We start from the raw sequence: 27,651 nt of genomic DNA on the forward strand, positions 1-27,651 counted from the left end.
TAACTGTATGAAGTGTATAAATAAAACGGCTTTATTGCAGAGTCCCAGGTGTGGGTTTTGAGTAGGAGGATCATCCCTATTCCTTTCAGCATGCTGAGTTTCGTATATGTTGACATCATGTCCATGATGTTTCTTTTTAATGTGGTTTGTATTGGCTATAAGTAGTGAATGCATCAGGAGTTGGGTCAGCCTCGCCTTTCCTGCCGTTTGCTTCAAAACAACTTGCTCCTGCAGCTCTGCGTAAGATTCTGACCTCCACTTGACTCTCCTTGCACATTCCTGTTGGAAGTTGATGGGGAATCTGACTGTTCAGTGGGGGAGGCAGTGTGTGATGCACTAGCTGTTCTGTTGCAGTCACAACCTCCACCATGGAGACCATGAAAGATGCATTTTATCACACTGACTATTCTCCTTACACACCAACAGTTTCACAACCCTCCTTCAGTATACTTGTGATACAAGCATTATAGGCCTCATATCCAACAAACAAGGGGCACAGTAATAGGAAGCAGGTTGACCAAGCAATGAGGAATCACTGGGTGCCACTACAACCTCAACACATCCAAAACCTAATGATTTTTGGCACTGCACCTCAAATCTCCCGTACATATCTCAGGTGAAGCTATAACCATCAGACTCGTTTAAATGTCTTGGCATATATAAAAGCATCACACTCAAATTCAGTATTATCTCAGACTGCACCAACAAAAAAGCCCAGCACAGTCTTCCTCAGACAACTTCATTCAAAGTGAAACAGTGAATCCTCTCACAGTTATTTATAATAATCATTGAAAGTGTCCTCACTTTTTTTGGTGTGTGTATGACAGCCTGGACCAGTGGTTCCTAACTAGGGGTCACCAAATCTTCACAGGGGGTCATGAGGGCCTTCTTGATTTGAAAAGATGTAAGAAAACTTAAAAAATATGCACAGTAAGGTTTAGATCTCAACATTTCCTTTGTTTCTGTGAAGAAAACTAAATGAAAGAGTTGTTTTTAAAGACCTGAACAAAAGCTACATTCACGTAGTTTACCAGCTATTCTGTACTATTGTTATGCTTTCAGTATAATATGAAATATCCATAAAATGTGTCACTGAGTCAGGGGTTTTCAGTTTACTGATAGAAAAGGGGTTGCTTAAAGAAAATCTTGGGAACCACTGGTCTAAAAACTGCAGCACACTGTTGACAGATCCTCCACAATCATAGGTTCCCTGCTCCCATCAACTCATTCTCTGTACAAGAAATTAAAGGGCAGGTTAAATTAGATAACTAATTTTAACTTCCTCACTGTCTGTTTCAGCCTCTGCCCTCTGGGCGGCGCTATAGGTCCCAGATAAGGAATCTGTGACGCCCTCAGTTCATTTCCCAAGAAACGATACCTAAATCATGCAGTATATAAAACTCAGCCCAGTCCAATACTCATTAAAGCAGAGAAAGACATGGGGCTTTGTGAGTATCACTGATAATACTGATACATTTATTTGAAAGGATACTTTTATCTATATGTTTTTCCTTATAACAATGTAATAATGAGATTCAGTGTATGATTGAACCAGATGATCTTTAAATGGTGATTTTTGTGTTTTTGTTTCATCTCTTTTTTTCAGTGACATTTGCATTAGTTGGAGCAGGAGCAAGTAAGTCTTTGGAAAGCCTTTATGGATGTGTTTACTTTTTCAACTGATTTTACCAAACGTTCATGTAGAAATTATATCACATCTTGCATGATCCATTTTAAAGTGGTCTAACAAATTAGCAACAAGGTTTCCTCTGTTATATTGTTTGTCCATGTGCAGCCGGCGCTGTGGTCGGGGCTCCTTTTGTCCTGGCTGGTATAGGTTTCACCTCAGCTGGCATTGCAGTGGGTTCCTATGCTGCTAGCATGATGTCAGCTGCTGCAGTTGCTAATGGAGGAGCAGTGGCAGCAGGAAGCACAGTGGCTGTTTTGCAGGCAGCAGGTAAAATCCTAATCCTAATTTGATGTTTAAAAAGCATGTTAATCTTGTGGTTTTAATTAGGTACAATATAATGACACTGCTGTGCTACTGTTTCATGTACTCTGTCTCATCTCCTGTGTAGTTTGATACCTTGATTAAACCCGTCTGATCTTCCTGTAGGTGCAGCTGGTCTGACAGGAACTGTCACTGCAGCGGTGGCCGGCGCTGGAGGAGCAGTGGGAGGGCTGGTTGCACTCCTAGTCTGAAAATGGAACAAGATGAATTTTACTTTGACTTTACTTTGACTTTTGCCAAATGATGGAAGCAATTGCTAATTATTATTTTTTTGTACTATTAACTAAATAGCACTTTTATCATCTCAGACAGCTGACTTGTTTTGTGCAATAAATCTTCCAAACCTGTGAAAGCTACCGATTCACTGTGTTGTCTTTAAATATTTCTATTTCTCATAATGTCCTTCAAAAGGGAGTGAAGGAGTAAATGAGTGAGTGTTCACTGGTTCATGAACATTTTTAATTATAGTAGCATTTTAAAGACTGTAAAGCTCAGCTGAGTAGAAAATTGTCAGCTGAGGGTTCAAGCTACACCTTTTATGGCTTTAAGACAGGCATAGCATTGACACTTCATCTGGTAAATAAACTCCATGTAAATGTTTGAAATTGCTATGGGAACAAAAACAACAGCAGAATATTTGCTTTATTTTGCATGCATTTTATTTTGGTTTTGAATTTGACAGTATAATAAGATAAACATATTCAAAGAGCACAGCAGTATCATCTTCATTGCCTTTAGATTCAGTTAAATGTCAGAACAAAGATTCATCAGAGCTATAAATGAAAAATTCTTCCACATTTATAAAACAACCTTTTGGCTCAATGTAATACTTCATGACAAGATTGACATTCATTTCATGTTTATTTTGTTGTTTATACTTTAAGATGAGTGTGTGGCATACACACAAAACAAGATTTTATTTAGTTATCAGATTTATCACAGTACAGAAAAAAACATAATTTGTTCATTTGTTTGTTTGGCCTTATTAGGTTAGGAGTAAATCTGTTGCATGTCCAAGCTGTAAATCTTTAATGGGTTCCAGTTTGGTTACAAATAGCTGATAACAGCCATCCTGCTGTTGCTCCAGTGCCAGCTGCAGCTCCAGTGGAGAACCCAGCGGCACCTGCAGTGAAGTTACATTACATGTGAGTATTACCAACAGACCATCAGCTCCATGTTTCACTTGTCTGTAAGTAAAGCTTTTATTCCACAATCTAAAATGACTTCAGAACATCTGCAGGAGATTAAAAGTTACACACCCAATGTTTCCTCCACCCACTGTTATTAGCAGCATGTTACATTTGAATCCATTAACTCATTGAAACCTTTGAGTCTAATGACAACATTCACTCTCTTTGGAATTTAGATTAGTATTAAACCTTTTCTAGATATTTGCATTGATCATTTATTTATATTTATATATATTTTTTTTTTTTTTTTTTTTATATATATATATATATATATATATATATATATATATATATATATATATATATATATATATATATATATATATATATATATATATATATATAAATAAATAAATAAATAAAATAAATAAGTAGTTTACCAAGTGACTGCAAGAATGCCACCAGACCTCCTGCTGGCACTCCTCCTCCATAAATAATGGCAAAATAAGACATCATTTTGGCAGCAATGGAGCCTGCTGCAATTCCACCTGAAGTGAAACCTATGAAGGCCAGAATTACAGGCAACAGGGCCACAAACGCAAGAGCTCCTGGGAAAGAACATAGCAGAATAAAAATTAACATTGTCTCTGATGAGATTACAATGAGGGGGAATTTGATATTTAAAGCTTTACAAGTTTTTTTTCATTTTACCTCCACCCATAACGGTGAACTGACCTGTTAATGAAACACAGAAAGAAATCAATATCATGTTACTCACCCTGAGCTGCCCTGAACAGATAGATTTGCTAATTAATATATTATTTTAAGGTAAATATCAAGGAACAGTATTTTCAAAGATACATATATACTCACAAAGCTCTTCACATCTGTCCATGAGGTAATTCTTACCTGTTAATAAAACACAAAATAAAAACATGTTATTTACACTTACCTGCCCTGGGGAATATTAATTAATATATTATTTTCTGATTAATATGAAGAACCAGTATTCTCAAAGAAAAATGTATACTCACAAATGTCATCACACGTCATGCCAACGGTTTTATAACCTGTTAATCAAAAACATTTTATCCACACTGAGCTGCCCTGGGCAAATATATTTGCTGATTAATGTATTGTTTGATAAAAAAATCTTCCACATTTATGAAACAACCTTTTGGCTTAATGAAATACTTAATGACAAGATAAAGATAAAGTTAAACTGTTACATTGTGTTGACCTTGCAGGAATACATAGTCATACATACATACAGTGGGTACGGAAAGTATTCAAACCCCTTAAAATGTTTCACTTTGTTTCATTGCAGCCATTTGCTAAAATCAAAAAAGTTCATTTTATTTCTCATTAATGTACACTCAGCACCCCATCTTGACAGAAAAAAAAACAGAAATGTAGAAATTTTTGCAAATTTATTATAAAAGAAAACCTGAAATATCACATGGTCATAAGTATTCAGACCCTTTGCTCAGTATTGAGTAGAAGCACCCTTTTGAGCTAGTACAGCCATGAGTCTTCTTGGGAATGATGCAACAAGTTTTTCACACCTGGATTTGGGGATCCTCTGCCGTTCTTCCTTGCAGATCCTCTCCAGTTCTGTCAGGTTGGATGGTGAACGTTGGTGGACAGCCATTTTCAGATCTCTCCAGAGATGCTCAATTGGGTTTAGGTCAGGGCTCTGGCTGGGCCAGTCAAGAATGGTCACAGAGTTGTCCCGAAGCCACTCCTTTGTTATTTTAGCTGTGTGCTTAGGGTTATTGTCTTGTTGGAAGGTGAACCTTCGGCCCAGTCTGAGGTCCTGAGCACTCTGGAAGAGGTTTTCTTCCAGGATCTCTCTGTACTTGGCCGCATTCATCTTTCCTTCAATTGCAACCAGTCGTCCTGTCCCTGCAGCGGAAAAACACCACCATAGCCTGATGCTGCCACCACGTTTCACTGTTGGGATTGTATTGGGCAGGTGATGAGCAGTGCCTGGTTTTCTCCACACATACCGCTTAGAATTAACGCCAAAAAGTTCAATCTTGGTCTCATCAGACCTGAGAATCTTATTTCTCATAGTCTGGGAGTCCTTCATGTGTTTTTTGGCAAACTCTATGCGGGCTTTCATATGTCTTGCACTGAGGAGAGGCTTCCGTCGGGCCACTCTGCCATAAAGCCCCGACTGGTGCAGGGCTGCAGTGATAGTTGACTTTGTGGAACTTTCTCCCATCTCCCTACTGCATCTCTGGAGCTCAGCCACAGTGATCTTTGGGTTCTTCTTTACCTCTCTCACCAAGGCTCTTCTCCCACGATTGCTCAGTTTGGCTGGACGGCCAGGTCTAGGAAGAGTTCTGGTCATCCCAAACTTCTTACATTTAAGGATTATGGAGGCCACTGTGCTCTTAGGAACCTTGAGTGCTGCAGAAATTCTTTTGTAACCTTGGCCAGATCTGTGCCTTGCCACAATTCTGTCTCTGAGCTCCTTGGGCAGTTCCTTCGACCTCATGATTCTCATTTGCTCTGACATGCACTGTGAGCTGTAAGGTCTTATATAGACAGGTGTGTGCCTTTCCTAATCAAGTCCAATCAGTTTAATTAAACACAGCTAGACTCCAATGAAGGCGCAGGACCATCTCAAGGAGGATCAGAAGAAATGGACAGCATGTGAGTTAAATATGAGTGTCACAGCAAAGGGTCTGAATACTTATGACCATGTGATATTTCAGTTTTTCTTTTTTAATAAATTTGCAAAAATTTCTACATTTCTGTTTTTTTCTGTCAAGATGGGGTGCTGAGTGTACATGGATGAGAAATAAAATGAACTTTTTTGATTTTAGCAAATGGCTGCAATGAAACAAAGAGTGAAAAATTTAAAGGGGTCTGAATACTTTCCGTACCCACTGTACTTGTTTCTTGAAGGATGCTTTAAGATGAGTGTGTGGCATACACACAAAACAAGATTTTATTTAGTTATCAGATTTATCACGGTACATAAAAAACATAATTTGTTGTTGGCCTTATTAGGTGAGTAAATCTGTTGCATGTCCAAATTGTAAATCTTAAATGGGCTTCAGTTTGGTTACAAATAGCTGATAACAGCCATCCTGCTGTTACTCCAGTGGAGAACCATGATAAAGCAGCAGCTGCAGTGAGGTTACATTACATGTGAGTATTACCAACAGACCATCAGCTCCATGTTCAACTTGTCTGTAAGTAAAGCTTTTATTACACAATATAAAATGACTTCAGAACAGAACATTAAAAGTTCCTCCGCTGTTAGCAGCTGCAAAATATGCCATCATTCTGGCAGCAAGGTAGCCCGCTGCAATTCCACCTAAAGTGAAACCTAAGGGAAGTGCAGGAAACAAGGACACAGCCACAGCTGGGCGAGAAGATAGCAGAATAAACATAGTCTCTGATGAGATATTGATATTTAGATAGCCTATCTATTTATATTTAGATATCTTACCTGTGCCTCTAACATAAACAGAAATCAAGATATTTTTGCTAATTAATATATTTAAAATGAAGGAACAGTAATGTAAATCAAAACAAAAGTATACCCACAAATTTCTTCCATTTCAGATTATTCTGTTTGTCGCAGTGTCTGCCTTCAGACGGAAAGTCGTTGCATGTGAGGCTGCCTAGCTAATATCTTACATCATGTTGTTTATAAGTGATAGTGTGAGGAAAACATCACGTGTCAACAAACGCAGGACGGATTTCTGAGAAACTGAAACTTACGAGCAACAATAAAGTAAATAAAAACATTACTTTTTTAACAAGAGTTCTCCTTCAAATCATCATAATGTACATCCTAATAACAGTCATCATTATCTCATTCTTTTAATTGGCTGCTTGTTTTAAATAGCTGCGAGGTAAGTGCGCGCTGCAGAGCAGACTGCGCATGCGCCCACTGGAGAAACTACAAATGAAAAACAAAAGTTGTTTTTTTTGGTTTTGGTGTTCTTGTTAGATTATTAATGTCAAAACGAAAAGGAGGCTACCTTGTCTTTACTGTAAGTTAGCTAATATTAACATGCTGGATGGTGAACATTGTAAACATTATATGTACTTAACATCTTCATCATCATCATCATCATCAACAACAACATGCTGACATTTCTATCAGAGCACCACTGTGCCTAAAGCCTCACAGAGCTGCTATAGACTCTTCATCTTGGTTTAATAAAGTACTTAATTATCTGTTGAGCATTTTTAGACTTTTCATGTCTCTATAATATTAAACTTGCTTCTTGAAAGATGCTTTAAGATGAGTGTGTAGCATACTAGCGCTGCAGCTATCGCTTAATTAAGTAATCAAGTATTCCATCAATTAATCGAGTAATTGGATGAGAAATACTTTCGCTTTATTAAAGCAATATAGCAATAGTAAATATACATTAGAGAAAAAAGGAGTTAACATTATGATAAGGAGGACTAAAAGATACATATAGCCTATGTGTTTTCTGTGTTCATTATCAGGAGTTAATGGATGATGTGGAGGCAAGAACCTACCAACGCGTGGGAAAGGAAAAGGAATAAGATCATCATTTTATATTTTCTTTTTTTTTTACAATCCATACCTCTGTTTCCCTGGTAACACCTGAGGTCCTTCCTTACACCTGTAAAAATCTTTGTCATCCCATAAGGTTCTAATGCAATGGAAACTTGGTTCTCTACTCCAGTAAATAGAATGAAGCGTAGATACAACTTGGCAAGGGGACATGTTTCTAGTTCCCTCCGCTCATAGAGTGCTGTTGCTCAGCTACGAGACAGAGAGCTTGCATTATACTAGAGAGATTTTGACAGTATGTTTAACAACAAGACCAGCTAACTGTCCAGCCATGTCATTGTCCCCAAATCAATATCAAGATTTTCATGAACGATAGATCATCTTTAATCTGATGGTCGCAGCCTGAAGTTGGAGCAGAATAGTGAAAGGAATATGGGAGGATTATATATACTTATACAGAGGATCAGTAAGTTCAGAGAGGCAGTGTAGGTTGGTGTGTTACAGTCAACATCCTGTGGTGTTCAGAGGAAGCGGCACTGAAGGACTACAATCCAGATTTCAATTTATTTCATTCACATTCATTTAGAATACATCAGGTATTATTGGACACCCGGCAGCCCATCAGAATTGAGCATTCACCCAGTCCATTGTATAATTCCTGATAATGGACACCTCGTTGGGCATTATCCCTTAGATTTATACCCACAAATTCTGTCACATGTCATGCTAACGATGTTTGTACCTGTTCATAAAACACGGAACAAATCAAGTGTGTTATTCACACTGAGCTGCCCTGAGCAAATATATTGGCTGATTAATATATTATTTTCTGATCAATATGAGACAACGGTGGTGTCAAACAAAAATGTACTCCCAAATATCCTCCATGTCAGCTTTTAGAGTGAGTGTCTGCCTTCTGTGTCTGAGGTGAGACTTAACTGAGCACAAAGGACAGTATTTGCTGTGATGTACATCCTGTTGGCATACGTAGGCGAGGCTACAGTATGTCATATTGTTTTACATTTATTGAATTCCTTCAGGAAGGTGTGAGGATAAGATCATATGTCAACAATCACAAGAATCATTTCTGACTAACCGAAACTTATGAACAACAATAATGTACTGTAAATAGAAACAACAACTTTACTTTTAGAGTGCTCCTTCAAATCAGCATACGTTCATCTAAATGTTATTCATCATTTAACTTTTGGATACTCAAAAAAGAGAATAGGTTTGACGAGTTATAATAGTGTAATAGAACATATAAGGGTTACTGTGGTGTATTCATTGCAGTTACTAAATATATGTGATTTATATTTTCATTACTCATTTATTTTGATTCAGAGGAGTTTTACGAATGTTGGTAAAAATGCATAAATACAGAAATAATACATGAGGTTGTCAGTATGTGAGGTGAATTTCCAAATGCAAAGACAAACATGATTGAGTACCACTTTTTAATAAGCTCATCTTTTTATATATTATATATAAATTTTAACTAATGGCTTTATTAATGGTTAACAAGAAGAAATTTAGGATTACCTGGTTGAGATTTATCCTTTTAGTATTTATCCTCCCTATATAATAATAAATAAATCAATATTTGGTGTTTCTACCCTTTGCCTTCAAACCAGCATCAGTTCCTGTAGGTACACTTGCACAAAGTCAGGGATTATAGTCATGTGTATGATCAACTAATTATACCAAACAGGTGCTAATGATCATCAATTTTACATGTAGGTTGAAACACAATCATTAACTGAAACAGATGTGTAGGACGCTTAAAACTGAGTGAGGAACATCCAAACTCTGCTACCAAGATGAGATTGTGGAAGACAGATTCATGTCACAGGTCATGCACCATGGCAAGACTGAGCACAGCAATTGTATTGTTGATTGTATGGCCCCCACAGAGCCCCGATCTCAACGTCATCAAGTCTGTCTGGGATTACATGAAGAGACAGAGGGATTCCTTCAAAAACTGTGTGCAAGTGTACCTCAAAGAATTGATGCTGTTTTGAAGGAAAAGGGTGGTCACACCAAATATTGATTTGAGTTAGATTTCTCTTTTGTTCATTCACTGCATTTTGTTAACTGATGAAAATAAACTATTAATGCTTCCATTTCTGAAAGCATTCTTAGTTTACAGCATTTTTTCACACCTGCCTAAAACCTTTGCACAGTAATGTATATTAACTAATTAATGGCTTATAACTATTCTCTTAAGATTCAGTACATATTCATTAATCATTAATAAAGCCATTATTACAATTTATAACAGGTTATGAAACAAACGTTGAACCTCCAAGAGCACAGCAGCATCATCTTCATTGCCTTTAGATTCAGTTAAATATCAGAACAAAGATTCATCAGAGCTACAAATGAAAAATCTTCCACATTTATAAAACAACCTTTTGGCTTAATGAAATACTTCATGACAAGATTGACATTCATTTCATGTTTATTTGATAGGGATCGATATAGTTTAAGTACAGAACTGCTTTACAATTATCTAATGCAATGTTTCACAGCATTTATAACTACATCTAAGTTCCAATTCCCATCCCAAGAAGGGCCTTTCAAATAACATGTTAATAAACATGTTAAAGGAAAGCAAAGTTAAACTGTGTTACATTGTGTTGACCTTGCAGGAATACATAGTCATACATACATACTTGTTTCTTGAAGGATGCTTTAAGATGAGTGTGTGGCATACACACAAAACAAGATTTTACTTAATTATCAGATTTATCACTGTACAGAAACAACATAATTTGTTGTTGGCCTTATTAGGTTAAGAGTAAATATGTTGCATGTCCAAACTGTAAATCTTTAATGGGTTCCAGTTCTGTTACAAATAGCTGATAACAGCCATCCTGCTGTTGCTCCAGTGCCAGCTGCAGCTCCAGTGGAGAACCCAGCGGCACCTGCAGTGAAGTTACATTACATGTGAGTATTACCAACAGACCATCAGCTCCATGTTACACTTGTCTGTAAGTAAAGCTTTTATTCCACAATCTAAAATGACTTCAGAACATCTGCAGGAGATTAAAAGTTACACACCCAATGTTTTCCTCCACCCACTGTTATTAGCAGCATGTTACATTTGAATCCATTAACTCATTTACTCATTGAAACCTTTGAGTCTAATGACAACATTCACTCTCTTTGGAATTTAGGTTAATATTAAACACAATGGTTCATTATCGCCCCAGCACTTTATTAGTTTGACTATCCAGCTCTGGCTGCTCCTCTCTACTACAAATGTATTTTTGAAAACACCTTTTCCAGATATTTTTATTGATCATTGATAAAAAAAAAGTATAAATAAAATATGCAGTTTACCATGTGACTCGTAGAATGCCGCCAGACCTCCTGCTGGCACTCCTCCATAAAAGAAGGCCCACATCATTGACATAATTGTGGCAGCAATGGAGCCTACAATACTTCCACCTAAAGTGAAACCTATGAGGGCCAGAATTACAGGCAACAGGGCCACAAACGCAAGAGTTCCTGGGCAAGAACATAGCAGAATAAAAATTAACATTGTCTCTGATCAGATTACAATGAGGGGGAATTTGATATTTAAAGCTTTACAAGTTTTTTTTAATTTTACCTCCACCCATAACGGCGACCTCACCTGTTAATGAAACACAGAAAGAAATCAATATCATGTTACTCACCCTGAGCTGCCCTGAGCAGATAGATTTGCTAATTAATATATTATTTTAAGGTAAATATCAAGGAACAGTATTTTCAAAGATACATATATACTCACAAAGCTCTTCACATCTGTCCATAAGGTAATCCTTACCTATTAATAAAACACAAAACAAAATAAAACCATGTTATTTATGCTTACCTGCCCTGGGGAATATTAATTAATATATTAGTTTCTGATTAATATAAAGAACCAGTATTCTCAAAGAAAAATGTATACTCACAAATGTCATCACACGTCATGCCAACGGTTTTATAACCTGTTAATCAAAAACATTTTATCCACACTGAGCTGCCCTGAGCAAATATATTTGCTGATTAATATATTATTTTCTGATCAATATGAGAGAATGCTAATGTCAAAATAAAATGTATACTCACAAATATCCTCCATGTCAGCTTTTCGAGCGAGTGTCTGCCTTCTGTGTCTGAGGTGAGACTTAACTGAGCACAAAGGACAGTATTTGCTGTGATGTACATCCTGTTGGCATACGTGGGTGAGGTTACAGTATGTCATATTGTTTTACATTTATTGAATTCCTTCAGGAAGGTGTGAGGATAAGATCATGTGTCAACAATTGCAAGAATCATTTCTGACTAACCGAAACTTATGAACAACAATAATGTACTGTAAATAGAAACAACAACTTTACTTTTAGAGTGTTCCTTTAAATCAGCATACGTTAGTCTAAATGTTATTCATCATTTACCTTTTGGATACTCATTGAAGTAAAAAGGGGCAAAAAAGATAATATGTTTGACGTGTAAGGAGTAATAATAGTGTGATAGAAAATACAAAGATTACTACGGTGTATTCACTGTAGTTACTGATTACTACATTACTATAAATATTGTATTCATTAGATCTGATTATTGTAACCATAACAGAACAGTGACTCACTGGTACATTGAAGCTGTTGTAATCAGCTGTTTGGTGTTTGTCTCCTCCTGCTGTGAAGAGGAAGAATTCTTCTGGCCACCATCAATTTCCATCCTTTTTTATTTTCTCTGGATAAAGGCTTGAGGTCACTCACTGGTCTCTCTGTAAAGTAAAAAGCCTTTCCTGCACTAAAAACTCTTTAACACTTCTTATTCTTGACTGAGAGTAAGAGGTTGAAACCCTTTTTTCACATCTGCAGCGCAATGAATAATAACCAGTTTGCGTTTTGTGACAAAAAAGACAAGAAAGAGTGTTTTTTTTATTACAGTCATCTTTACTTCAATCTTGAAACAGAGAACTTGACTGCATAAAAGTCCACAGTGCTCATTTGGCCCAGATTCCACTTCTGGGTAGGTTTGTCATTCAGTACTAACTTCAGAACACTAGAGCAACAATAACAACAACACACCTAAATAATAAAATAATACAGACAGACAACAGGAAGAGAGACACAGACCTTTTCGGCACTTTAGGGAAAAATATCAGAAATGAAAATTGCACATGATGGATGTCAATAAATGCAAAATATATTAAAACTCATCTTTATTGTTTTAAACAAGATACAATATTAAATTAATATCAAGTAAAATGATCCCATTTTACCAATATACTTTTGTAATCTTAAAATACATTCATATACATTGATCAAACAACTGCAAGAACAACATACACCAACAACATGCAAGACTGACAAAAGAAAATCCAACTAGAGTGAGAAAAAGGCACCAGTTTTAAAAATATTTAAACACACAGACAAGCAGGAAAGTGATGAAACTGTATTGATCCAAATGGAGGTTCTGCATAAAGTGACTGATCACATGTCTCTTTAGTGCAGCTGTGTAGCTTCTGATCAAGTGAGCACATCCAGGCTGTATTCAGACTCCCTCTTTATCAAAAGCTAAGTCATTTCATGTGTCCTCAGTAACCTTTATAAATAAATATTGTTCAGAATGTGAAGTTTTCTAATATTTGGTTCTGATTGATTTTAAATATATTTGAATTATATTTTCATTGTTTCTTCATTTTGATTCAAAGGGGTTTTACGAATGTTGGTAAAAATGAATGAATTTGAAGTTGCCAGTATGTGAGGTGAATTTCCAAATCCAAACAAAATAATAATAGGCTGATGTTTTTAAATATTTAGAACTTTTAACTAATGGCTTTATTAATGGTTAACAAATTTAGGATTACCAGGTTGTGATTTAGTCCTTTGATATTTATCCTCCCTATTTAATAATAAAGAAGTTATAAATGTTGGATTCTGGTTGAGATCCTCTGCAGCCCTTTTCCACAAGGTACACTGTCATATGGTCCAAACAGTGAAAGACATTTGTCATAACTTGTAATGCAAACATTGTTGATTAATATATCAAAATAAAATATATATTAACTAATTAATGGCTTATAACGAATCTGTTAAGATTCAGTACATGATTCATTAATGAATAAATGAGCCATTATAACAATTTATAACATGTTACTAAACCAACGTTGTACCTCTTTATGAACAGATGAACCAATGGATAAAATAACCCTCTGAATTGAAATGTCTTTAACTGATAATGAAAGTAATTATTTCATGAATGTTGTCACAATATTACATAATTAATTATATAATTATATACACATCATATTGCATCACCTGGGGTTTTATCACATTCTCAACCTATTTGCAGGACATTTTTTCTTTTAAATAAAACATCCTCAGCTGGTTAAAGCCTTAATGAAATGTCTCCTCCGCACAGTGATGTCCAGGCTATTTGGCTCCTGAAGAAGTCTCTGTGTCTTTAATTCCTTTCTTGCTAACTCTCTGAGCTATCCCATACGGCACATGGCACGCTACTGTTCCCATTTCCGCTGCTCCCTCCACATGAAACATCTGGTCATCAAAGAATATGTGCGGCCTGATCTTCTCAAGCATGGGGCCCTTGGGTGCCCCCGCAAGAAAGAGAGCTTCATCGATCTCCAGACCCCATGAACGCAAAGTTTTTAAGGCTCTGGTACCAGAACTGGCTGCGCTGCGAGCTGTCACCAAGTAGGTCCGGATGGGGCAGTCCATGCGCTGGCCTTTGCCATAAAACTTCTTCTGCAGTTTTCCTAAAGCCTCCAGAAAACCTTTCAATGGTCCCTGCAGAAAGAAGAACGAATACAGTCAGCCCACAGTCTCTATTTGCTGCTTTACTATAAATATTATTATATTAGCCATCATTGGTCTAATAATTACTGAGATATGGAAATGCGGTGACATGACAAAAAGATGATGCTTGTTAACAGCGCGTCTGATGTCACCATATTTACCTATCTCAGAAATACCTTTTGTCGGTACAATTTTATCGTAAATCGAAGAAATCATGGTCAAAAATACAAAAAATAAGAGTAAGTTGTAGCCAACCACAACTCCCTTTTCATGCACTACATTTCCAATAGCAGTGTGATACTGATAATTGTCACTATGATTATACTGTACATGGTCCAGAGGCTTGTTCTCATGTGCCTTCTCGTGCTCAAAGAACTTGTCCAGTCCATGGGCCTTATAAATGCGCTCAGACTCATCAGAGAAGAGGACGGCGTCACCATCAAAGGCAACACGCAGCTGAGTCTCAGACACTTCCGTTATCTTCTCTGGGGTGAACATGGTGGCTGCTGCTATACCTGGATGAATGGTTGAAAATCAGGTGTGTATCAGTACATCTTACGTAGCACGTAGAATTGACACTAACTTTTTGCTTCCTTGGTCTAGTATTACAGCTTCTCAGTAATATGTAGCTTCTCTCTTTGCACTGACCTTCCTCCAGAGCTTCTCGAACCTTGGCAGGATCAGCAGACAGGTAAAGGTTAGTGTGGTAGGCCTTCAAGTAGCCTATGGGACTGTTTCCCCCTGTCATACAGAAACGCTCGATGAACAACTCTGCAAAGAAGAGGAATCAAAAGTTCAGTGAGCAGCTGAAGATATGAAAGAGAAGTGATGAAAACCTTCAGGATTGCAGTTGTTATAAAAATATGCTTTTATAAAGGATGAGCCACTGATTACTTATTGTTTATTTTTACAATGTCACTCACATTTGCCTAACCTATATATTTCTGTATTAATGGTGAGAGAAGTTAAATACTGTTATAGTGATTTTGATCAATAATATCAAAGTACCAGAAATGCTTCCAACATGAGAAATTCAAGTTTCTACGATTTCAAAAAATTCCAAAAAAGAAAAAAAAATCAGGGGTGATCAGAAGCACAACTACCTATGTATTATTACATTCAACATCAAATACTGATTGCTGGTGGTGTGGGGTTCTAGGAGGCAGAGCATGGAAACGGAAGAGAAACATGCAGCTACATTAGAGGAAAGAGCCTGAGATCTTGTCTCCGGCAGTGCAGATTTTTCCGCTTGGCTTGACTACATCAGTGGGTGCTGGGTGTGGGACTGCCAAACCTCTGCAAGAACACAGCATCCTTAACTCCCCCCACTCATCCCCAGAAGTCATATTGTGGTGGGTGGACCATGAGAAAAAACCCACCATAACTACTGTCAGTCTCTATTCATCCACAGGGAGGAGAGTGACCCCTTAAAACTGATCCACTGACACTCAGGGCTTCACAAAGGAAATCAACAAAATAGCCTTTATTAGATCAGAGAAGAGATCCTTGGATTACTGGCCAGTTCTCTCTCTCTCTCTCTCTCTCTCTCTCTCTCTCTCTCTCTCTCTCTCTCTCTCTGTGTGTGTCTTCCTCTGTCTCTTTCTTCCTCTCCCTGAGTCAACAGAGGATTCTGTGATGTCCTGAATAGACTTCATGAACACACTTGCGTGTCTGTGTGACCTGGCTAGGGACACTGGGTCATGGGGTCTCTCACAGTGTGGGAATAGAGAGGACCAGCTGTGCAGAGCAGCTATAGAGAACAGAGCAATGGTACATTGCTTGAGTCCAGCCCACCCTCAGTGTGTTTGTGTGTGTGTATGTATACGGACCTGTGGTAGGTCTTGTGCTATTTAAGGAGATCACCTAATGAAAACATAGGCATTTTTCTAAAAGGTTATAATGGTAGGTGATGCTGAAATTGACCTATAATACCTGAAAACTGTCCAAGTACGTATTTACTATTCATTTGCGCTGCATCTACACATACAGTGTGCTCATGTCTAATTCAGTTCACAGGCGCATTATTGGTCTCATAAGCAATGAAAAGGGCGACCCTGGTGACTTTCAAGAAACCCTCTCAACAGGACATATTTGAAGCTATATGAACAGTTAATTGATCCTCCAGCACGAGAGAAAAAAGTAAATAACTTGAAACCCCTCTGCAGAAAAGGAAGTGTATATTTAGTATATTTTTCTTTTTGTCAATAAATCCCTTGAAAAGAAAAGAAACTAACATTGTGTTGGTGCGTCTCAGTACTTTCCGTCTTTGTGCTAAGTTAACCGTGCTGGTTGCAGCTTCATATTTACTGTATAGAGATGAGAGCAGTATCAGTTTTCTTGTCTAACTATTGGCAATGAAGCGATTAAACATATTTTTCTGTAGAACGACTGTCTTATGTCTGTTGTTCTGTGGATGTCCTGTGAGAACCACATATCTGTCACAATGTCAACTTTTCATGGGCCACAAAAGACAGAAATGGTTAAATGGTTAATTGAGCTTGAAAAGTGCAAGAATTTTCTCAACCCATAAAAGAACACTTCATCCTTTAGTTTATCTGAGAAATTCAAACTCACCCAATTTTAATAGTTGTTAAAGAAATGGTCAAACTGTCCATAGAGAAATTAAAACAACATAGGTGGGCTTGTAAAAAGTGAACTATACTGAAGTTTACCAGGATTGTCTAATTTTTCTGCGAACAAAATATTAGGATACCAACTAATAAGAAAGATGTATAACTACTAGGGCTGCACGATGAATCAAAATATTATCAAAATCACAATATGGCTAAGTGCAGTATGCAAATCAGAGAAGTTGCCATTTTTCGATAAAGGTAAAAATGTGTTAACAGTATTATAATGAAGTACTGTAGCGCTGCAGAGATGCCCTGGTATACAAATCTTGTTCTCCAAATTTAATTTCAGATATAGACCCCCAAAAAATTCTCATCATGATGATTTTAATAGTTTTTTTCAGTGAAAATGTAATTTTTGTTGGAAAAATGATAATTCCCACACTAATTGTGAATCATATTGCAATCCCAATATGATATATTTACCATATTGTGCAGCCGTACAGCAGAGGCTGTGACATACACCAGACAAAGAGATATTTCACACTGTCTTATATGTTTTCATCATTAATGTGTATTAGTAACTCACGGTGATGATTGATGGTGTTGATGAGTCTTAGGCCAACGTATGCATGGTTGTTGGTCATGAGCACAACATCAAAAAGCTCCTCACTGTCAGGGTAAAGCTCCCTCAGTCGAGTGTTCACAGCCTCCAGAGCCTGGCAACACCACCAAACACAGATTTGAGTTATACAAAAACACAATACATCACTGCAGTGGGGATGGAAGTGAGTGGGTTGGTGTTTAATGCTTATTGCTCATTCACCGCCTCCAGAGACACGACCTAACATGTAACACTGACACCAAGGAATCACTCTGCAGCGGGTTTGATATAGTGTTTGTTTCTGCACCTCTTTCTCTTTATAGCCTCTGACCTTGACAAAGGAGAAGGCAGGCCCAGGGCTGAAAGGCTGCATTTCATGCTCCACCTGATACTTGATGTACTCTTCCATGCCTTGTTGCTCGTAGATATGCTGTTCCTTCTCCATGTTGAAGAGGACTCGTGAGGAAACGGCGATGGTGATGGCATTTTCCGGCTTGGGCTGGGGGGATAAGAGTTTAAGGAAACGTTTAATTTACGTCCAGCTTTGGCTTGTTCTTCACAAACACAGATTATCCAATCAGAGTTGAAACTTGTCTGCCTGTAGAGACACAGTACATTGTTCATATTCTGAGCAGTAGCAGAAGAATATTGGTTTGGTTTGCTGACTCTGACAGTACCCAATACAAATGAATAATTTAATAAAGGCCTTACTGCCACTGCCTGATATACAACAGTGGGTAAACTGAGTGAGCTGGTGGGATAGAATAGAAGTGACAGTGAGATATGAAATACTTTCCTCTGCAAGACTCTGATAGTGCAGGCTCACATACCAGACACCTTTTAACTATTTTGAGACCAAGACAACAACACATTATTCTGACATATTTTGTAATCCATTTTGAATTTGTTATGAGTGGGCTGACCTTGAAATAGATACTTTTATTCAGATTTAAAGACAGCATTAATCTACAAAAACTGTAAGATATGAGAAACCTTGGAATACGTACAGGGTGAGACATTACCTCCACTACTTAAAGACTATTAAACAAAGACTCCATGTCACATTGCTCCCAAACTTACATCAGAGATAACTCCCTGCATCCTGCAAGAGCCAGAAGTTGTAGTTGTTGGGTCTGTTTTTGTATTTTGGCTCATCCTGTCCAGATAAGTAATCCAAACGAGCCAACAGCCTTTACAAAGAACCCTGCACCTGATCTGAAACAAGATCCCTCTACACTTCTCTCAGTTTCCAGGTGGCACAATAAAGCATAGCCGAGCCTCTGTATCTTGTTTCACCCAACAACATCTTCATGTAACTTTCTTTCAGTAAGGCTTCAACTGCAGCACTTGCTAGTAAACCTGCTATTAACCCTCCTGCTGTTTTGAACGCAGCTGGACTCTGATAGAGTTGAGAGGTCAGAGTGTCTGTCTAGTCTCATCTGTCATTCATCATGTGACATCAGTCTTGGCCACTGTGAAATAAACAGCCGTGAGTAGAGAGCACACATGTGCCTTCACAGGTGACTAGCAAGAAAGAGCAACAAAATTCAGCTCCAAAATGATGACAAGCAGATTCAATTAGATTTTCATGAACATCTTCATGTCTCAACTCAGTGTACCTGTACATGGATGCTGCATAAGGAAGGCTGTAGGGATACTCACTGGTTTAGGTTTCCTGGTGGGAGTGGAGGGCTTCAAAAACACCCTAGCATCTTCCCAGGCAGCTTGGTTGCTGCTGCTGCTACTGCTATTTCCAGTCAGGTCCTGTTCTCTGACGGTCAGAGTTTGACCGTTGTTTAGACTCATCTTACCTTTTCAACTCACCACTCTCCTCCGTCTCTCTCAGGTCCACACTGAGTCCCAGTGTGTCCTCAGTTTGCTCTCTCTTCTAGTCTCTTTCTCTTTCTAATATCTCTCTCTATCTCTCTGGCAAGAGTTCCCTGAAAAGTCCTTACTCAGTCTTGCACATTCACAATTTGAATTCAGTCCTGGTACACTCAGGACATCAGATCAGAGGCACTCAGCCAAATGCTCTAAAGAGACAGACAAGGAGTGAGATGCTGCAGAATAAAAAGGAGATGGAGAGAGATTTAAGTAATTCCCCCCTGGGATTATTAAAGTATTTCTGATTCTGATTTAGAAAAAGACTAATTTCAAGCTGTTAGTATTCCCTCTGATCTGCAGCATCATACGCATTATATTCCTCGTTTAGCTCATCTGTGCTTGTCTTTTTCTGTGTGTTCCTCTCTCTCTTTCTCTCGCTTTCACACACACTGCTGACTTCGAGTTATTTTGCATCCTCCCCCTTTTTAACCCTTTCAGGGTCTAATTCCCTGGAGCAGCAGCAGAACATGTGATTTATTGTGTGTGACAAATGGTTGATGAACCCCATTGGATAAAACAGGTCCAAAACACTGCTGTGTCAGTCATGATGTCATGATGCTTGTAATGAATTCATGCTTCAGTTCTCCTAATAGAGAGGTGAAGTTTGATATATTTGAACAAAGAAGCAAAGCTAATTTCTCATACAGTATATCAATAGATAATTTAAAGTGAAGATGGGGGTTTTTTGTTCTTTTTTTTTAGATGTTCTTAGTACAAAAGCAATTTAGAGGTGCATTTTATCCCATGGGCTCTAACCTCCCAATCTTACAACGGGAGGATATTCCTGTTCAGCAGTGTGGGAAATGAAGTCCATCCTGGGTCATTTGCTTCCTCCTGTGCATCTAATGATAATTTCTTCTTGCCTCCTCCCATGTAAACCCCTGCAGGATCTTTCCATGGATTGAATTACAGAGCAGCCGTCCCAGTTGCCAGGCAACGGCCAGGGAGTCAGAGTGGCTGGGACTCCCATATCTAGGATCTGATTGGCTGTGGGGGACACCCGACTGCATATATAACCCTCCAAATATGGCATAAATCAGAAACAGACTGGTGATGCAGGGAACAAAGATGAAAGTCTAAGTTTCGCTTTGAAGAGCATAAACGCATGATAAATAATATTAGCTATGCTTTAATCACAGCAATCAGGCAGTTTACCTACTACAGATGTTTTCGGGGAAGAAGAGCAGACATCCATGCAAGGAACAAAGGAATATTAGAACCAGCAACCTGACGTGCACATGCTGGATATAACTGCATCCATCAGCCGCCATCATCTTTATTTACCCGTCAACATTACAGAGGTAGTAAATACTGACTTTTCAGTGAAAATATACAGTGTTGCTTCCCATACTTTACAGGCATTAACATCAAGATAGCATCAAATTACAAAACAGCAAGGGTCCATTACACCTATCAGCCCCCTACTTCTAGAGGCAACACACATGAATTTGACATTTGCAAGTATGCCGAAGTAACTGGCAGGATAATGTGTCTGGCTGTGACTGCACACTCTCCTCCAGGGTCTCCAGGGACCAGGTGCAAAGAGCTTTTATCGACTGACTGAAGACAGCTGAAGGATTTTGTGTATATTTTATTGTTCGAAACTTGAGGAACTGTAGATGTACACAATATTACGTATTTGTTTTGTACTTAGATGTATTAAAATTAAAATGTTGTTGTAAATTAAACTTGCACACTCATTAGTGTCCCAAAATGTATGTGTGTCTCTGTTGTCCTGCTTTTTTAATTATTACTGAGAGACTCTCAGTAATGTGGTGGTTTTGAAAAAGCCAAATCAGTCATTTATTGCATTTCATGCTCACACCCACTAGAGTGCAGTAGAGGATAGGTCAGCCTGTCAGCCTTAGGTTGTGGGCCTGAATACTTTACTGCTTCATTCATTCCTCGGGGCGTTGTAGACAAAGAGGACTTGAAACAGAAACTGTGAGTGTGAGAGAGGAAGTTGATCTGAAGTTTTTTTGTATCTTGAAACACTAACTTTGGCATAGTAGCTGTGTGGCTGTAATACTCCTCACTATAGGGACTTTAAATGTCTGTGGTAATCAGTATGTACTATTTTGACCTCAAACCTATGGTTTAAGTAGAATAAAACCCAGATTTTTAAAGTTTAGAACATAATGACTAACACTCTGTTGATTGGTTAAATGTGACATTATAAAGCTTCATATAATGTAGAAATACTACATTTCATGACTGAAGAGCCACAGCAAAACTCACATTTATACCATTATTTTAATCTGTTTCACTGGAGGAAGTAAATACTTCATATTCTGCTGTATCTAATGAACATCAGTGATACATTTACCCTTTATGTGTCAAAGCCCTGAGCCTACACTTGCCTCTGCCTTTGTGTCTCTGCTTACCAGTCTGAAGCTCAGAGGGGGTTAACAGGACATGGAGACAGTTGGGCCGCACCCACTGAGCTGATTTGAATAACGCCGGCATTTGGCGCGATGCTCAGAAGAGCCAGCCTTTCTTCATACCGGCTGTGACACCACTCCCCTTCTCTCCCCTCCCCATGCACCCTGGAGTGGCGAGAAATGTTAGAGAGAAAGACACACAGAAATAGAAAGAAGGAGGGATATTGGCACTGCACTGGCTGGACTCTGAGATTTTTGCACAACTACTCTGTACCTGCAATCACTGAGTTGCCCTGGAAACGTGTCAGATACACTATGTACCTTGGAAAAAGGACAGAGAATAAGAAAGGAGGAAGAAAAAGCAGCACGCCCCCCTCTCTGTTTTGGCGCGAGTTGGATAGAGAGATAATGCTCTCTCAGTGGTAGACTGTGGGTGGAGACAAAAGCAGGCATGAGTGGAGCGGGCCAGAACAAAGAGGGTAACAGCCTGGACTACCCCCATACCTCTTATCAACCCCCCACCCCCCAACACACAGCCTGAAGGCAGATGACTATTATAACCTTAATCAGTCCTTCAAAGCAACCTCTCAGGCATGTTTGCCACCACCAGACTCTTTGTTCTAACTGGGGTTCCTCTTAGTTTTGGCTGGAACCCTTCCTCATCTTCCATAAAAACATACATTCTCAGAGGCTTTCCTCCTTGTCTTACTAGAGATAAGAGCTCGCGATCATCCGCCGCCAAGGTAAAAGACCCATATGAAGGTCATTTGCTGAAGTGGCAGCACAGACCATTACGAGCACCCACACCGCCACTCAAGTGGCATTATTGGATTTGTTGTTATTGGCTTTCAGATTCACCCCACCCTCCTAAATCTGTAGTGTAAGTAAGTGGGTGGCAGCTGACTAAGCACTAGCATCTTTTCGTAGTGTTATATTCACCCATCAGAGAGCAGAAAAAACAGAGCAGAGCAGCGGTTCCTCTCACTTCCTGCCTCCAATGGGCTCAACACAAAAACAGGAAGTCTGTGCTGCCTGTGTGTTTCCTAGGCCTTATAACAGAGCCTCCCTCTCTCTCTCTCTCTCTCTCTCTCTCTCTCTCTCTCTCTCTCTCTCTCTCACACTGTTTCACACACACATACAGGCCTATAGTGGGGAAGAGGAAAGCAGGGCACTGAGTATTACATAAGCTCCACAGTGGTGGTCACTCAGGCCCTGACGACAACAGCAGTCACATTCAGACGCTGGCTGAAAAGAAGGAATTGTAACCATGCAGGACAAACAGAGGCGTCTATACACTATACATTCACCATGTGATAAGAGACAATCTGATAACACACATAGCGTGGGTGTGAGTCTGCATGTTAGCATTTAAAGGTATATTATAATATGTATGTATGCAAATACACCCTATATACAATCTCATACTGCAGTAATTTAGGTGGGGGGGTTCTGATTATTGAGGGCCTGACCGAGGCGGAGACAAAGAAGAGCACAAGCGCTGAAGTAGAGATCTAGAGGGGGGTTATAGTGGCGGTGGTGGGGGATCTATGAGGTCTGCAGGGGGTTAAAGGGGACGGGGGGAGGGGTAAAGCCCCTCTCTGAGTAGCTTGGGGGGGCAGAAGGAGGTGGGGGTTGGTAGTGACGGCACTCAATGGGGCTAAATTCAAAAGATGCAGCAAGTGTCCCAACTTCAACTGAAGCAACCTTACACCGCAGAGCCAAACAATGGAACATCTGCTCGCTGACAAAGAAAGCGTTTCGCTGTGAGAGCAGCAGTGGCTCTGATTTAAACTGCTACTCTGTGGATAAAACCCCCAACAGCACCAACAGGTTTCAACATATTTCTGCGATAGTAGATACTTGGCATCAGTTTACTTCCTTTGGCACTTCTTACTAGATTGCTTCATCTTATTTTGAAAGCATAAAGCATTAAAAGCATAATGTAGGGGAAGTTGAGTCTATGTTCGAAAGCAGTTTGGGAACATGTCAAATTCTAGGTCAAATAGTGTATTTACTACATTTACTTATCTAGTTTTTGAGAGAGGGAGTATCCAGGATGTGTTCATGTATATAAACGTCATATTCTGGTTTCAGAAACATGGATAGGCCCATATGCAAATTTTGTGAAACTTAATGTGCTTGCTGGGCTACTTCAGTGGGAACTGAGCAACTGTGGCATATAAACATCTCGTCCGGGATTACATGCTGAAATGAAAGAGACATCAGTAATGTTGCACCTTGATTTTTTCTGCCAATTGTGGGTCAGTGCAGCAAGCTGTAAACACAACGTTGACATATTATCATGATATAGAATTATTAAGGCATTTCTTTACACATCAAGCCGACACAGAGTAGTCTCACAATACCAGACAAATTGAGATCTCAGTGCCATTGTCTGGGGATTTCTAAATGCAAAATACACCACAAGAACTGCCACTAACAAACATATGTCCCTTACTTCAAGGACACGCCATATCTGAAACAGAGATCTCCCCCTCATCTCCTTCGCCGTGAAATTAACTGGAAATATAGCGAATCACTTTGTAACATAGAGAGAGCTTTTTAAAGGCAAATTTTCATTTCACACAGACTCAAACAGTGTGATTGTCTGAAGTACTGTGTGTTTGAGCCATCCATCCATCCATCCATCCATCCATCCATCCACCTCCTCCAAACACAGACTTTGTCGCTCCTTATAGGACTGCTGGTATTGCACCTGAAGAATATAATTTCCTATCTAAGTGAGGCAAAATGTGACACTGACACTGCATCGTCCAGTGGATCAGCGGGTCTGTAAAATGATTTGGAGTGACACTGGGATGCGTACAGGAGGTGTATAGAGGTTTTTCTCTCAAAACAGTTGCCTGCTATGTCTGGAAACAATGCTGATAAGAGTGGTGAGAGGGAACCAAAACAAACAGCTGAAAGGTGCTAAAACCTCTTTAGAGTTGAGGAGAACTCTAGAGTTGGGTGATTATTATCTGTGGATTTGTTGTTAAACTTACCCTCTTCACAATATACATAGTCACAGTCAATTGTTAATGTAAAAATATTGTTTGGAATCATGTGATGAAGAAGCGAAACTCCAAATAGATGGAAAGAGTCCAGGAGGCCACAAAACCAAAAAAAAACTCAACACCAAGAAAGCAGGAAACATGGATACACATCACACTAGGAGCATACTGCCAGCTTTAGTGACTCACTCACAAGCCATCTCACCCTCTCGTACCCATTCAGTGTGTGTGTGTGTGTGTGTGTGTGTGTGTGTGTGTGTGTGTGTGTGTGTGTGTGTGTTGGGAGGGGTGGTGGTGAGGGGGTTGCCAGGGTGAGGGCAGCACAGCAGTTGTCACAGTTGTTGAGGCCCTTTTCCCCCTCTCTCCTCCCGCTTATCCATTAACCAGCACCATGGTTACATCACCGCAGCTAATGCTCCCTCTTACATCTCCAGTGGCCAACAACCCTATAGAAACAGATTACTCATGTTTGTTTCTATAGACTCTAACACACAATTTATGTGGCTTTTCTGGTCTCGCATCGTCTACTTTATTAACATCAGTTTATGTACAGTGTTGGCTATGCATTTGTTTGTTTACCCGTTTACTGTTGGACTGTCCATCTTCAGCTTGATTGTGTCATAAGCCCAGGTCAGAGAGTTTAGCGCGAGCCACTGACAGCTCATGCAGTGTGGTGGTTTGAAGACCTTTTGATGGGTTCATTATAATCAGAGCTGTGGTGTGTCTGGGCCCAGATGGCAGCGGTGTTTACACTAACGGGATTAGGATTAGCTCCAGATTAGACGAGGCGAGTTGAAAGGTCTGCTCCACTAACACAACATGGCTGCCTGGCCCCTCGCTATCCCTCCAGAATTTATTTTAGATACTACTAACCCACAACAGACAAGATAGCTGTCAGCCAGGAGAGTAAAGAAGGTGCTTTGTGGAAAGGGGCAACTACAAAATAACCCCACAACAAACACATTTGTGCTGCAGAACAGGTGCTGCACAGGAATTTCTGCTTGTTTGTTATTTGGATTTAAGGCGGACCTATTTGTTAGACTGGGTGAGGTTAAAGGAAAACACCAGTTTGACACCAGTCAAGATGGGCCAGATGTATCCAGAGAGAGGAGCATATACAGCCTCTTCCAACTGAATCATCACTGTTATGTAACACTGGCCTTAGGATGGGGAGGGTGAGAGAGAAACAGAAGACTGACCTAGATCAGCAAATGGTGGAGATAAGTACCTGAGGGGAGGGCAGGAGCCAGCCGACTGTTTCTGAGGGGCTGTCAGGGAAGAAGGGATGTAGAGAGAAAGAGAGGGAAATAAGAAGACAGTAGGAAAGGACAGAAAACAAACAGGAAAACAGGGTGCAAAAGAATGTGATTTCTTGCATAATCATGCGTTTTTTCAATGGCAGGCTAACTGCCTCATTAGGATCAGATGGACAGTAGCCGCCGCAGCTCTGGCTGAGTTCCAGTGACACAACCAGGCTGGAATGTGGGTCAGTAGGCAGAGAGATGGAGCACTGCGAGCAGGGAAAGTTTTCTGCAAGCATTTGTTTGTCTGCGTGCCCTCCCAAGCAGATGTGTATATCTGCATCTCTTCCCGCTTGTGTTTTCCCCATCCTCCTTGACCGTCAGCCACTTAAAAAATAGAATAAAGGGAAGGGTGTGTTGAGTGTTGAGTAAGGAAGGGATGACAGTGAGTCCACTTCTCCTCTCTCCAGCTGACTCTGATTCCCTCCGAGCTTGCAGTCACCCGAAATCTCTTAGCACAACCTGAAGCAAACCTCCTAATGGGTGATTATTCAATTCCACTACAGCTCATTCTCCCACAGAAGATCATAAGGTTATCCTAAGATAAGCCTATTTCGCTTCCGCCTTATTATATGTCCTATTTTCACCCACATGTAGGTCAGAGATAAACAGCCAGTTCAACCATGCTCTTAGAATCACAAACCAGTGCAGTGTTTATGGTCCGTTTCCTCCTCTGCCCCACTGTGTAAACATGCAATGTATACATGCCATACAAACCAGGCCAGTCAGAACACAACCAGTTAACATGGTGGAAACATTGCTCAATGTGCCTGTGTGTCTGTGTGTTTTTTTCTCTTGTAAAGTGCAGAGGTAAGAGATTTATGACAGCGGCAGCAAGGGGATCTTGACTGTTACGAAAGTTTATCCTCCCACTGTCCAGGAACACAGTTATCATATTGTATGTTGCTCAAATAAAAGTTTGTTAAAAGGACAACAAGATTATGTAACATCTAACAGTGAAGTTGCAGATTGCAACCATTTGAATACAGCTCAGTCTTCCAAGTGTGTTGGAGAAAACTACGGGGGCCGTGAAATAAGTGTTTGGTTTGTCCGTTCTGGGCTACTGTAGAAACACGATGGTTCAACATGGTGGACTCCGTAGAGGAGGACCCGCTCCCTCTCTAGATACAAATAACACACCGCAATCAGTATTTTCAGGTGAATATACACTAATGGAAATATATGTATGAATATTCTATTCTGTTTTTTTTTTTCCAATCCTAAACACACTGGACCTTTAAGGTAAGTTGCAGTTATCACACTCACTTTTCAAACTCATTTGACCTCAACATGGTTTGTAAGCAAGAAATGCCAGAGCGACGAGTATAACTGGTAGTGTTTCTTGTCAGGGAGACTTGCCAAAGATAAGACACGTTCATCTGCTTTATGTTTATAAGTTGAGCTATTGTTCTGAGGTGATGTAATTATGAGTCAAAGGTAAAAACA

General features: G+C 39.4%; 3 protein-coding genes across 9 annotated transcripts; 1 reads left to right on the forward strand and 2 right to left on the reverse strand.

The window, feature by feature from the left end:
- Positions 1-1,338: 1,338 nt before the first annotated feature.
- LOC127358678 (interferon alpha-inducible protein 27-like protein 2A) lies at positions 1,339-2,363 on the forward strand. The gene is made up of 4 exons (XM_051391955.1): positions 1,339-1,448; positions 1,607-1,636; positions 1,796-1,957; positions 2,117-2,363. Exons 1-4 carry the CDS (start codon positions 1,439-1,441, stop codon positions 2,200-2,202), a joined length of 288 nt encoding a protein of 95 aa, XP_051247915.1. The 5' UTR covers positions 1,339-1,438; the 3' UTR covers positions 2,203-2,363.
- Positions 2,364-2,647: 284 nt separating this feature from the next.
- On the reverse strand, positions 2,648-11,883 carry LOC127358638 (interferon alpha-inducible protein 27-like protein 2A). 6 transcript variants are annotated; one of them, XM_051391929.1, is made up of 7 exons: positions 11,756-11,883; positions 11,599-11,634; positions 11,433-11,468; positions 11,271-11,294; positions 11,062-11,167; positions 11,000-11,026; positions 10,098-10,581 (listed from the first exon to the last, which is right to left on the reverse strand). In XM_051391929.1, the coding sequence occupies exons 1-7, from the start codon at positions 11,766-11,768 to the stop codon at positions 10,506-10,508; spliced, it is 318 nt and encodes a 105-aa protein (XP_051247889.1). In that variant the 5' UTR covers positions 11,769-11,883; the 3' UTR covers positions 10,098-10,505. The 6 variants fall into 6 exon arrangements, with proteins under 6 accessions (XP_051247869.1, XP_051247880.1, XP_051247851.1 ...); XM_051391909.1 differs by lacking the exons at positions 10,098-10,581; positions 11,000-11,026; positions 11,062-11,167; ... (1 more) ...; positions 11,433-11,468; positions 11,599-11,634 and adding exons at positions 2,648-3,134; positions 3,582-3,749; positions 3,853-3,876; positions 4,015-4,050; positions 4,176-4,211 and having other exon boundaries at positions 11,756-11,783; XM_051391920.1 differs by lacking the exons at positions 10,098-10,581; positions 11,000-11,026; positions 11,062-11,167; ... (2 more) ...; positions 11,599-11,634; positions 11,756-11,883 and adding exons at positions 2,648-3,134; positions 3,582-3,749; positions 3,853-3,876; ... (1 more) ...; positions 4,176-4,211; positions 6,913-6,964.
- Positions 11,884-12,840: 957 nt separating this feature from the next.
- LOC127358605 (cytosolic 5'-nucleotidase 1A-like) lies at positions 12,841-19,824 on the reverse strand. Of its 2 annotated transcripts, none has more exons than XM_051391816.1 (6): positions 19,288-19,824; positions 17,957-18,124; positions 17,611-17,740; positions 15,100-15,222; positions 14,782-14,966; positions 12,841-14,442 (listed from the first exon to the last, which is right to left on the reverse strand). In XM_051391816.1, exons 1-6 carry the CDS (start codon positions 19,429-19,431, stop codon positions 14,071-14,073), a joined length of 1,122 nt encoding a protein of 373 aa, XP_051247776.1. In that variant the 5' UTR covers positions 19,432-19,824; the 3' UTR covers positions 12,841-14,070. The 2 variants fall into 2 exon arrangements, with proteins under 2 accessions (XP_051247776.1, XP_051247785.1); XM_051391825.1 differs by lacking the exon at positions 19,288-19,824 and adding an exon at positions 18,706-19,243.
- Between the last annotated feature and the right edge of the window lie 7,827 nt (positions 19,825-27,651).

This window comes from Dicentrarchus labrax, unplaced genomic scaffold (genome assembly GCF_905237075.1).
Source record: "Dicentrarchus labrax unplaced genomic scaffold, dlabrax2021, whole genome shotgun sequence".
Taxonomy (NCBI): Eukaryota; Metazoa; Chordata; class Actinopteri; family Moronidae; genus Dicentrarchus; species Dicentrarchus labrax.